This window comes from Eurosta solidaginis, chromosome 4, assembly GCF_040869045.1.
Source record: "Eurosta solidaginis isolate ZX-2024a chromosome 4, ASM4086904v1, whole genome shotgun sequence".
In the NCBI taxonomy this organism is placed as follows: Eukaryota; Metazoa; Arthropoda; class Insecta; order Diptera; family Tephritidae; genus Eurosta; species Eurosta solidaginis.
The window spans coordinates 19876841-19889160 of record NC_090322.1 but is presented as its reverse complement, the minus strand read 5'-3'; the positions used below and the strand labels follow the sequence as shown (position 1 = coordinate 19889160).

The 12320-nt window shown below is 39.2% G+C and overlaps 1 protein-coding gene across 3 annotated transcripts in view; it reads left to right on the top strand.

The window, feature by feature from the left end:
- The window catches only part of LOC137249220 (zinc finger protein 431-like), a 117613-nt gene that overhangs the window by 73053 nt on the left and 32240 nt on the right, over positions 1-12320 (top strand). For 2 of the 3 annotated variants that reach the window (XM_067780528.1, XM_067780529.1), the window contains exon 5: positions 7341-7628. The exons of the other annotated variant lie outside the window; for it this stretch is intronic. In XM_067780528.1, coding sequence (XP_067636629.1) covers positions 7341-7628 — 288 coding nt within the window. The remainder of the gene's footprint in view (positions 1-7340; positions 7629-12320) is intronic. 3 annotated transcript variants of the gene reach the window in all.

The window sequence follows — 12320 nt, the reverse complement described above, 5'->3', positions numbered from 1 at the left end:
CAAAGTTCTTTCCCAATACGATAATGTCGTCCACGTACACCAAGCATGTTTTCCAATGTAGTCCTTTCAATACCTGATCCATGAGTCTCTCGAAAGTACTGGTGCATTACAAAGTCCAAAAGGCATCACTGTAAATTGCCAAAGACCATCACCGACACTGAAGGCTGCTTTTTCTTTGTCTTCCTCCTTCACCTCCACTTGCCAGCAGCCGCATTTCAAGTCCAGTGTGGAAAACCATTTCGTACCAGATAGCGAGTCCAGAGTATCGTCAATTCTTGGCAATGGGTAGCTATCCTTTTTCGTAAATTCGTTCAACTTGCGGTAGTCCCCGCAAAACCTCATTTTTTCATCCTTCTTCTTCACAAGTACCACCGGTGAGCTCCATGGACTAGCTGATTGTTCGATGACGCCGCTGTCGCTCATTTCTTGTACGATTTGACTCACAACTTCCCGCTTCGCCAGTGCAACACTACGAGGACCTTGACGGATCGGCCTCGCATCTCCAGTATCAATTTGAAACCATCTTGGTCAAATATGTTTGCGTATTTTAGGAGCAATTGTTTGCCTTGCTTTGATGGTCCTCCTCTAGTCCCTTCGTCCATGCCGTGATGTCATTCGAAAGATTAATCTTGCTAGTTGAACCGTTTTCCTGGAGCTGTTCACAGTCAATAACAACTTCAGCCTCTTGGCAGCTTCCCAATATAGCTCCTTTCGTCAGTTTGAGTGGTGACTTGAACTCATTGAGTACTCTTACCGGAATATGTCCATCTTGTTTTGTCATAGCCAGGGTTTTTCCTACAAGTACGTTCGGTGTTGAACTGTTTGCTGCTTCGACAACCCACAATTTGTTTTTCCCACAATCTCCATCAACCTTAGCCCAGATGACTGCTTCTTATTTTGGTGGTATTTGCTCACTCTCTTCCACCAGCGCTCGTTTACTGCTGTAGCCTCTCTCGTAGCCGAAATTAAGTGGCACATCCATGTTCTTATATCGCATCCTCTTGCTTTGCATATCGATCTTGATGCCTTGGTCGATTAAGAAGTCCACTCCAATTATGATTTCATCAACTATATCTGCCACTATACAATTGTGTAGTACCGTGACGTTCCCAATTGCTACTTCACATGCTACTTCTCCAATTACCTGGGTGTCCTCTTCCAACGACAGTAAGATTGCCCGACCTTCTTCCAATCTGCGAGATGGAGATTATGGGGCATTCAATTTCGGGAGCCAGCTGTCACCCCTTGCGGCTGACGCGCTTTAATTTAGAGATTGAGTAGATTTGTAGATTTGCTTACCTCCTTCAGCTCTGCGTTTACGGCCAGCTACATTGTTGGAAGGTGGTGCAATGATGTGCAATGTGCCCTGGGTTGCCGTACTTGAAACATTTTATAACTCCGGCACTTTTCTGTTGTGATCCCTTCAGTGCTTCCAAAATTGTTTCTACCCAATCTGGCCTTTCCACTTCCACACGATGAGCTTTGTATGCTGGTTTACTCAATAGTGAGGCAGTTTCCTGAGTCAATGCATGGGATACCGTTTCTGCGAATGTTGGGTTTGGGTTTGCATATGTCGCTCGCTTCGTTTCAACATCTCGTTTTCCATTGACAAAGCACTGAATTTTTACCCTTTCGGTGTATTCCACGGGTGCGTCCGCATTTGCCAAATGAGCCAACCTTTCAACATCCGAAGCAAACTCCTGCAAAGTCTCATTAGCTTTTTTGTAACGGTTTTGCAATTCTATTTGGCGTATTTGCTTCCTGTGTTCGCTTCCGTATCACCTTTCTAGAGCGCCCATCAATGTTTCGTAATTGTTTCGTTCTCCCTCTGCAATGGTCTGTAAGTTGCAGATCCTTTCAATGCGACGAACAGCGCAGCAACCTTATCTTCAGTATTGCAGTTGTTAACTGCTGACGTCTTCTCGAATTGAAGCTTAAATACCTGGAAAGGAACAGAACCGTCAAAGGATGGTGTTTTCACCTTTGGATTACTCGCTGAAACTGCTGGGCGATTTAGTTGTAACTACTCGATACGTCCTCTCAAAGCATCCACCTCTGCCTCGATTTTTTCCTCAAACTGTAAAATTTTTGTATCCTGGGTCTCCAGCTTCGATGATACCCTTATCTCCTGTGCCTCCAGCTGCGAGGATATCCGAGCCTCCTGTGCTTTCAACTGCTCAGCCAACTGAGATGTCATATATTTCTTCTGCTCTTCCAGTTGAGATGCCATATATGTATTCTGTTGTTCCAGTTTAGATGACATTTGCGACGAAATTTCTGAAATACGTGCCTCCTGTGTTCCTAGTTGGGAGGCCATATTTGTGGATATTTGTGATGACATTTCGGACATTTGTGCCGATATTGCAGCCAATATCATGTTCAAGTCTTTGCCATTGTGTGCGGTGTTTCGTTTTTCTCTTCCATTTTTGTTGTTGTCTCATCCCCATCAGAATGAAAGACATAATAGTCTACATTAATTCCTTCTGACTCCATTACCTCTCGTAGTCGTGCTTGAAGTTCTATCTTATTGCCGGTTGTATTCAATTCACGGTTCTCCAACTCCTTTCTCAGTTGCCAGATCCTTAATTCACTTAATTTTGCCATGTCCAAGTTGTATTCGAACTCTTCAGAATTTATTCAACAATTCCTCTTCTGACACCAATTGTTACGAATTTTGGGGATTTGTGCTTATTTGTAACCTTCTGCTAACGTTCGTATCGCTAAACTGTTGAATAAAACACTCCAATATTCTGTATTGCAAAATGGTCTTTATTAGATTACTTTGAGAGTACTTCACAATTAAACCTCACTTCGCAACTGATAGTGTCCTTAATCAAAACTGAATACTGCCTACTCAGCTTGTACTGCTTTTATACTCTCTGTTGCCTTGTCCGCATACTTCTCCAAATGTCTAGACGTTTCTCCTTCTAGAATCTACTTACTTACTTAATTGGCGCTTAACCGTCTAAACGGTTATGGCCGTCCAACAAGGCGCACCAGACGCTCCTTCGCTCCGCCAACCGGCGCCAATTGGTCACACCAAGGGAGTTTAAATCGTTTTCCACCTGGTCCTTCCAACGGATTCGCATTCGCATAACATGGCCTAGCCAGCGCAGCCGCCGCGTTTTAATTCGCTGAACTATGTTAATGTCTGCGTATAGCTCGTACAGCTCATCATTAAATCTTCTTCGGTAGTCACCATCGCCATCGCGTAGAGGTCCATAAATCTTTCGAAGAACTTTTCTATCGAACACTCCCAAAGCCGCTTCATCTGTTGATGTCATGATCCATGCTTCTGCCACATATAGCAGGACGGGTACGATAAGTGACTTGTAGAGTATGATTTTCGTTCTCCAAGAGAGGACTTTACTTTTCAATTGCCTACTTAGTCCAATGTAGCATTTATTGGCAAGATTGATTCTTCGCTGGATTTCAGTGCTGATGTTGTTGCTAGTGTTGACGCTGGTTCCCAAATAAACGAAATCTTTTACTATTTCGAAATTATGCTGCCAACAGTAGCGTGGTTGCCAAGGCGCGCATGCGCTGACTCTTTGCTCGATGACAGCAGGTACTTCGTTTTGTCCTCATTCACCATCAAACCCATCTTTACCGCTTTTTTTTTTCCAGTTTGGAGTAAGCAGAGCTAACAGCGTGGGTGTTTAGGCCGATGATATCTATGTCATCAGCATATGCCAGTAATTGCACTCTTTTATAGAATATAGTTCCAGTGCGGTTAAGTTCTGCAGGTAGTATAATTTTCTCCAGCAACAAATTAAAGAAATCGCACGGTAGGGGGTCACCCTGTCTGAAACCTCGTTTAGTTTCGAACGGCTCGGAGAGGTCCTTCCCAATTCTGACTAAGCTGATGGTGTTGCTCAACGTCATTTTGCACAGCCGTATAAATTTTGCGGGGAAACCAAATTCAGACATAGTGGCATATAGGCAGCTCCTTTTCGTGCTGTCGAAGGCGGCTTTAAAGTCGACGAAGAGGTGATGTTTGTCGATTCTCTTTTTACGGGTTTTTTCCAAGATTTGGCGCATTGTGAAAATCTGGTCGATAGTAGATTTACCAGGTCTGAAGCTGCACTGATAAGGTCCAATCAGCCGGTTCACGGTGGGCTTCAATCTTTCGCACAATACACTTGAAAGGACCTTATATGCGATATTAAGAAGGCTGATTCCACGATAGTTGGTGCATTGTGCAGTATCCCCCTTCTTGTGGACTGGGCAAAGAACACTTAGATTTCAACCGTCGGGCATGCACTCGTGCGCCCATATTTAGCTAAGAAGCTGCTGCATGCGCCTTACCAACTCCTCGCCGCCGTACTTGAATAGCTCCGCAGGCAACCTATCAGCGAATCTACTACTTGGTTACCAAATATATGCATGTGTATTTGTAGTTTATTGCCACTTGCGTATGTATAGGTGAGTACTACTTGGGCTGATGATTACATGTGTTTATGAGTATATCTCCGTTGCCTTGTATGTATGTATGTGTGTAGATCAGTGTTTCCCAACCTTTTTTTCGTTGAGGCTCCCCTGACAAATAATAATATTCTCACGCCCCCTACTTTTCAATAAATACAAAAAAACTCACATTACATATTTAAAGCCTTTTATTTTCATTCCATTAAATACACTTTAAAAGTTTTAATTAAAATAATAAACAATTTTTATCCAAAAAATTTTTTAAATTGAGAATAGGTACTAATGTGACACTTGAGACTGCATGTTCTGCACCAGTTGGTTTATTCTAGGTTCGGTTTTTGGCAGAGCTGTTATCAGATCGCTTTCGACTTCAAGATGATTTCGATGTTTAGTTTTAATTAAAACTAAAGCAGAAAAGCCTAGTTCACATAAATAAGTTGACGAGAAAGGAACTAGAACTCGTAAAGCAAGAGATGCAAGTTTCGAATTAACAGGCAATGTTTTGATCCAAAATTTCTTCAATGTCAAAAGATGGAAGTCGTCCCTCAAGGACGAATCTGCCTTCATTTCTAGAAATTCTTCCTGAACATCTTCTGGTAATTGCAACGCATCCACAACAAATAGATTTCTTGTCATGTGCCATATTGGTGACTCTGAAGCCATATCTCGATAGTAACGGTGAAACTCTTCTTCCAGCGCTTGCAGATGGGTTTTTATGTCAGCTTTCAAATTTGCATCCAGCTTGTTATTTCTTATTGTTTCGAATAGCCGAGAAAAGTTAATGACATTTTCAGAAGACAAGTTTTGATTCCACAGTTGAAGCTTTGCGATGAACCCCTGAATGCAGTCATAATTGCTTATTAAAGTGCGGTTCCTGCCCTGAAGTTTCAAGTTTAGCTCATTCAAGGCGCTAAATATATCAGTTAAATAAGCCAACCTCCATTGAAATGTGTCTTCTTTAAACATTGTAAGAAAATCATATTTTTCTTTGAACTCAAGAAAAATAATTACCTCTTCTTTTAATTCATAAAGGCGAGATAACATGTTTCCCTTCAACAACCAGCGTACCTCTGTATGGAACAGAAGAACTTTGTGATCAGAATCGAGATCCTCGCAAAGTAATGTAAATAAACGACTGTTCAAAGCGCTGCTCTTAATGTAATTTACAATTTTTATAGCCGAATCCAAAGTCCGGCGTAATGTCTGTGGTAATGTTTTAGAAGCCAAAGCTTGCCTATGTATAACACAATGTGTACTAACCATTGTGGCATTTTTTTCCTTCAGCTTTATAGCCAAGCCCGATCTGACACCCATCATTGCAGGTGCGCCATATGTGCAAAGTCCAATTATCTTATTCCAATCCAAATCATTTTTTTCAACAAAACTTGATATTGAATTAAATATATCTTCAGATGTAGTACCTGCTGCCAAGGCGTGGGAGTACAAAATCTCTTCTTCGATGCTATCTTGGCCGATGTAACGAACATAAACTATTAACTGTGCACAATTAGCGATGTCGGTAGATTCATCGCAACTAATGGCAAAAAATGGCGACAATTTTACTTTGTTTATTATTTGTGACTTAATATCTGCTGCAATGTCGTCGATTCTACGTTTGACTGTGTTATTTGAAAGAGAAATAGCCTTGAGTTTTTGCTCTGCAGTGTCTGCTAAAACTATCTGAGTGGCTTTTAGGATACATGATTTTATTAAGTCTTCACCGATAGTATGGGGTTTCTTTTGCTTTGTTATCATAAAAGCTATTTCAAATGATGCTTTGAGATGCTGCGATACACCTATGTGATGACTTCCCGATTTATCCAATCACATCTTCTTGAGTGATTCTGCTTTAGCAGAAAAAAACTCTTTTGTCTTCAAAGCCATAGTAGGGTGTTGTTGATTCAAATGCCTTTCAAGGCGAGTGGGCCTCATGCTATCATTACTTAAAACTTTCATACATACCACACACTGAGGCAATTGTAACTCGTCTTTTTCTATGAAAGTAAATCCAAACTTAATGTAATCTTCGGAAAACTTTCTTTTCTTCGCTGCCATGTTTTCACCTTTAGCACTAAAACAAATAATTAATCACTGTCAATGACCGGTCTAGCACCAACTTAGTAAACGAAATAAAATTGAAAATGCACAAACTTACCTTTAACCGTGAGATACTAAGATTTTGCACACTAAAACTGATTTTTCAACACAAAAATGTACACCGAAATGTAGAAAATATAGCAAAATTTGCCTTAATGAATTCACTGACGCTCCAAATTTAAAAAAAGTTATCGCGACATCGGATATTTTGATTTTTGCAAGTTGCAAGCAGCATCGCGTTTCTTAGCCGTTAGCAATTGATTTTTTGTGATTCTGTTACATACATACTCATACATACATATTGCAGCCGAATCTAAATGAGATGCGTTCTACGCCAACGTCTAGCAGCGCGCTTCTCTTAGTTTTGCTCTCTTTCCTTCACATATTTCTCACTTCGCCGCGAAAAGCGCTGTCGAAATTAAGAATTTCAATTGCACAGTGTTGGCGCAGTGCTGTTATGGTTTGGTTAATAGAAATTGTATGAGTAATTATGAGGATTTTTGACATCTATTTTGCATTTGACGCGTTCATTAAAGTATGGCTGTAAGAAAACATAAAATCAAAATACACGATCTTTATTCTTGAACTTCGACTTTTGTCTTTTTTAATGTGCCCCCCTTGCCAACTCGCTATGCCCCCTGGGGGGCACGCCCCACCGGTTGGGAAACACTGATGTAGATGATAATTGATTTGTGTACATATGAGTGGCAGCTTAGTATCGGCTTAGTAATAGAAGTATCGCTTAGTGATACTAATATTCGTCACAATATTTATCTAAGTTTTTTCTAACTTTATTTTCTGTCTGTATTAAATAGATTTTCACGAGTTACGTACCTAAGGCAGCATATGCGTATTCATACCGGTGAAAAACCATATAAATGCAAATACTGCGAACGGTGCTTTACTGTAGCAGGTGTACTGAATGAGCATTTACGTGTACATCTGGGTGATAATATTCACAGATGTGAATCTTGTCCCTTAGCTTTTCGTTTGGTTTCGGAGCTACGGTTACACTCAACTACGCATAAAGACGAAGATCCAGAGACGCGTGAGCGAAATATGGCAGCTTTAAGGGAAGAAGAGGCTAAATTGAAAGTAAATAGGTAAAATGGGATTCATAAACTCCATAGACTGTGATTTTATATTAAGGTTAATTACTCCGTAAAGCGCGGATTCCAGGGTCGGTATCGTGTTATACGATCCGTGATCGAAAACAATTTTTTACATCGCAATATTTCTTAAATGGTGGATCCGATTATGCAAATATGCTAAATAGCGGCTACGTGTACTAATTACAATTCATTCCAATTTTTACGAATAGCTTGACAAAATCATATTTATTGTTGGAGTGAAAGCGTTTTTCGATACATTGTGGATAAAACAAGTGTAATATCTTATCCGTCAACTGCCTGACAAGATGTTCAATATGGCTACTTTTTAGCATTTTGGCAACGTTTTGACAGGGTGTTCAATATGGCGGCGTATAGGGCCAGCTATTTTTAGCGGTTGGTAGAAAGGGGTACTGAATGAGACAGCAATAGTCAATAAAAATCAGGTGATCCATTCTATTTGTAATTTTGACGTCTATGCAGAAGTTATCACTTGTTTTATCCACAATGTTTCGATACGTGATCGTATTACACGATACGGACCCATGATTCAATCACAAGAGGTTTGCTCGGCAGACACATTTTTTGACAATTGCAGCCATTTTGCTTCCAAATTGAATTGACATCCGATAAGTGTGTTGTTTCTTTGCGAATTTTCTAAAAATATTAGTAGTAGCAACAGGATGCAATCAGTTTACAAATACCCGATAAGTACTTAACTGCATAATTCCTTACAACATTTATTTTAATTTTATGATGAATTTATTAACTGTGCCATGATCTATTAGTGTGGCTGAACATAGGTTTTATGAAAAGTACGGACACCAAGGAACCGTGCACTTTCGTAAACCTATGAACATACGACACCTAAACCAATTAAAAATTCATCGTTCAACGTCAAAACCTCGACTATTAAATCGATTCACGTAAAAATATCATTAGTAAATAATGGAGATGCCATAACGATATGTACTCATTGGGCATGTTAACTTATTCAGGTAAAAGTCTAGAAGAGGAGTCTACTGCTAATATGCGTCCAAAAATATCGGTAGAGGTGACCTCGACAACAATAATCCTAAAACGGAAAAGAAAAATTGTATCTCTGTCCGGAGATATTTGCAGTTGAAGTTGGCAAATTTTCATGTGGTCGTTGTAATTTTTTTGTGCACTGAAAAAGATTTTGTGTACAAAGGGATTTTGCACGTATTTAATTTTGATCCCACCTCATTGGTGGACCGGCCAGGGTAATTTTTTATAAGATCAGCTGAAGGCCGCCAACGCAACCCGGGGTCATTTTTCGGTTTTTCGTCAATATATTTTGAACGAGATAACATTTTTATTTCCGCCTTCGAATTATTGTTATCGAGGTCAATACGCGTCTTTTGACACTTCTGTAGATATTTTTGGGCGCGTATTAAAAGTCGACCTTCTGTTCTATTAATTCCGTATGTTCGGAACATTCGTCCCCATTTAAGAATTTGGAGAATTGGTTTATATTTGGAATATTATGCATTTTCGGACCTCGTGAGGTAGTATCAAATGAACGTATTCCGAATTTTCTAAATTAACGGTTTATCCGGAACGCTTCCATGAATACTTAACGGAAAAGAGCTTTCCGAAATGTCAGAATAAAAAGGTGAATACTCCCTGATTAGCAGGACCGGACAAAAGCTTAACTCTTCTGTCAAAGTCAAGGTAGGAATATAAAGTTTTAATACAATAAGCCATTTTCTTTTATTTTTGTTTTTGTTAGTTCGTTGCAGCTGCTGAGTAGCGTATCACGCCATGTCGGCTGCCTGTTCAAAATCATGCTATCTCAAAATCTTTTTCCAAAATTTCCCAATTCAGGATTTGTCCTAAAACCGCCCTGTATTAGAAGAAGAACGCTTCATCTCAGAATGCTTTTCATTAACTCCCTCTTATGACAAAATGCATTGAACTTATGCTCATGTAGGGAGTTTTGGAAACAAATTTTCAACAAATTCTTCAAACGATTTCTGAAAGAATGTCCAAACCAACATAACTTTATCAATTCACGAAATATTTAGTAGAAAATTAATTATTTCCCCAAAAACTTTTGGCATCTACAAATTTATTATCACTACTAATATACTACCAAAGATACTTATCTACTACAATTTCACTGAAAGGGATTGAATTATTCCCCGTTTTCCTTACTTCGTAAAAGCAACCCATCCAGATTTTTCAATTTGAGAGTGTCAAAGATCTGTCATCATTGAAGAACAAACCTCTAGTAATTGAATCATGATACGGACCCAAATCTTAAGAAAACACTCAATAAATTTTTATTTTGCCCTTGTCAGCATGGCTTGCAAGAATTTTAGTTAAAAATATCAATTTTGCTTTTTTATTTACCATTTTCTTCACAAAATTTCGTTAAAAATTCGGTTTCGTGGATTATGATCTGGATACCGCGCATAACTATAAAATTCCAAAAATTATTATTGTCCTATTGGTATTTTTATTTAAAGTGGGTAACTCTTTATACTGACACAATTTATGTAAACCGAATCAAATATGCGATATCATTTTCACTACGTCTCCATGTCAAGCTTTAAATGTTGAGATTTATTTAATCTCAATTTTAACCTACACTGCATCCACTTGATGTTTATTTGACGCATAATTTTTTTATATTGGAAAAATTATAAAGAAGAAGTCGAACGTGCTATGATTTGAAAACCCTCATGAATGCTTTGCTGTTGCTTCTCATATAAAAGTAGGGTTTAAAAATACAACTCAGCAGCCTATTTATAACACATGTGCTAAGTTCTTGTTAAAGAAAGCCCTCAGTTCAGCTTGTTGTTGTTGTTGTAGCGATACGGTTGCTCCCCGAAGGTTTAGGGAGTGATCGATGTGATGGTCCTTTGCCGTTTACAGATCCGGTACGCTCCGGTAACACAGCATCATTAAGGTGCTGGCCCGACCATCTCGGGAACGATTTATATGGCCACATTAAACCTTCAGGCCAATCCGGTATTTTAGTCGCCTCTTACGACAGGCATACCTACCGCGGGTATATTCTAAACCCCTGACCCGCCGCTTCGACACTATTTATTCCAACCGGTGGAATACCTGAAATCAAACCACACTTCCCGGCCGAAGCTGCAAACCTAGAAAGAGAACGTGACCTAGCGAGATAACCCGACCCTAGAGACCCTCACACTAGGAATCTCAACTTGGACATTATGCTTCTGCTAAAGAATATACATATTTTGGGAGCATCCCTCCCTCCCCACCCCCAAGTTCCATGAGGAGCTTGGGGTCGCCACAGCCTCGTCTGTTAGTGAAACAGGATTCGCCGCGGATAGGTGAGGTTGACAATTGAGTTTGGAGAAGCTATATATTGCGCTGGCAACCTGAACGGGTGCGCTACTGACCCCCTAACCCGGTGGGGCTGTTGATGTTGCAGAATGTTGTACGGCTGCAATTACTTTCTTCGGAGTTGTACAAAAATATCTTACTATTTTCAGCAGCGCTCCACAACGATGGGACATCCTCAAAAAAAAAAAAAAAAAAAAAAAAAAAAAAAAAAAAAAAAAAACATTTACCGAGCTCTCTTCATAATCTTTCAGCCAAAAGCCAAATTTGACTGCGAAAACATACGGCGATGTTACCGGCATTCTCAAGTACATCAACACGTTCGAATGTATCTTGCTCTCCTCAATTTGGTTCAAAATACTGACTACCATTAATGAAAGAAAAGTGGTCCTCCAAGGTAGAGACGCCAACATAGATGTTGAGGTCTGATATCTAGATGCCTTAGTAACTGATTTGGAAGCAATGGGAAACAATTTTAAACAAATACATAACAGTTGCTATTCAATTGAACATCTCGCCAAAGTTTCCGGACATTCGAAAGAGAAAACCCAAAAGGCGTTCTGAAGATAATTTAAATGAGATGATTACGGATGATTCAGAGTCTGATTTTAAAAACAATACATTCCTGGTGATCGTTGGTTCGGTAATCACTGGCACTACTGAGCGATTTGCAGCTATGAGAAATTTGAGCGAGACGTTTTCCTTTTTGTGGCAATTTGAAGACAGGGATGAAACTACGGTTCGGGCGAGGGCAGCAAAATTTGTCGAAAAATACAAGTCGGACATTTCTCAAAGCTTAGAATGCGAAATAATTCACTTGAAACATATTTACGAAGCAAATTTTGATAAAGGTCTGTCACCATTGGAGTTGCTAAATGCCATCTACATATGTTCAAAATCTGTATACAATTTTCCCCAACATTTGTGTTAATTAACGTATCTTTTGCACTATACCTGTCACTGTAGCTAGTACAGAACGTTCCTTCAGCGTCCTTTTAACAATCAAAAACTTTTATAGATCGTGTTCATCTCAAGAGCGAGTTTCAGGACTTGCCACGCTTTGTGTTGAATCCGTTTTGGCAAGATAGTTAAATTTTGATATTATTATAAAAAATTTTGCGGAGAAAAAAGCAAGAAAAGCCACTCTTTGATATCTGAACCTTCTATATTGAATAATTAAAATTTATAATCATCATTAAATTTATCTGAAATGTATTAAAATGTTACCAAATAACTATAAAAGATTATTTGAAACAATATGTGGCGGATGAAAATGAATTTTATTTCTACGTTACAATAAAATAGTATAAATAGTAAATATTTTGTGTTAATTTTATTTTCAGC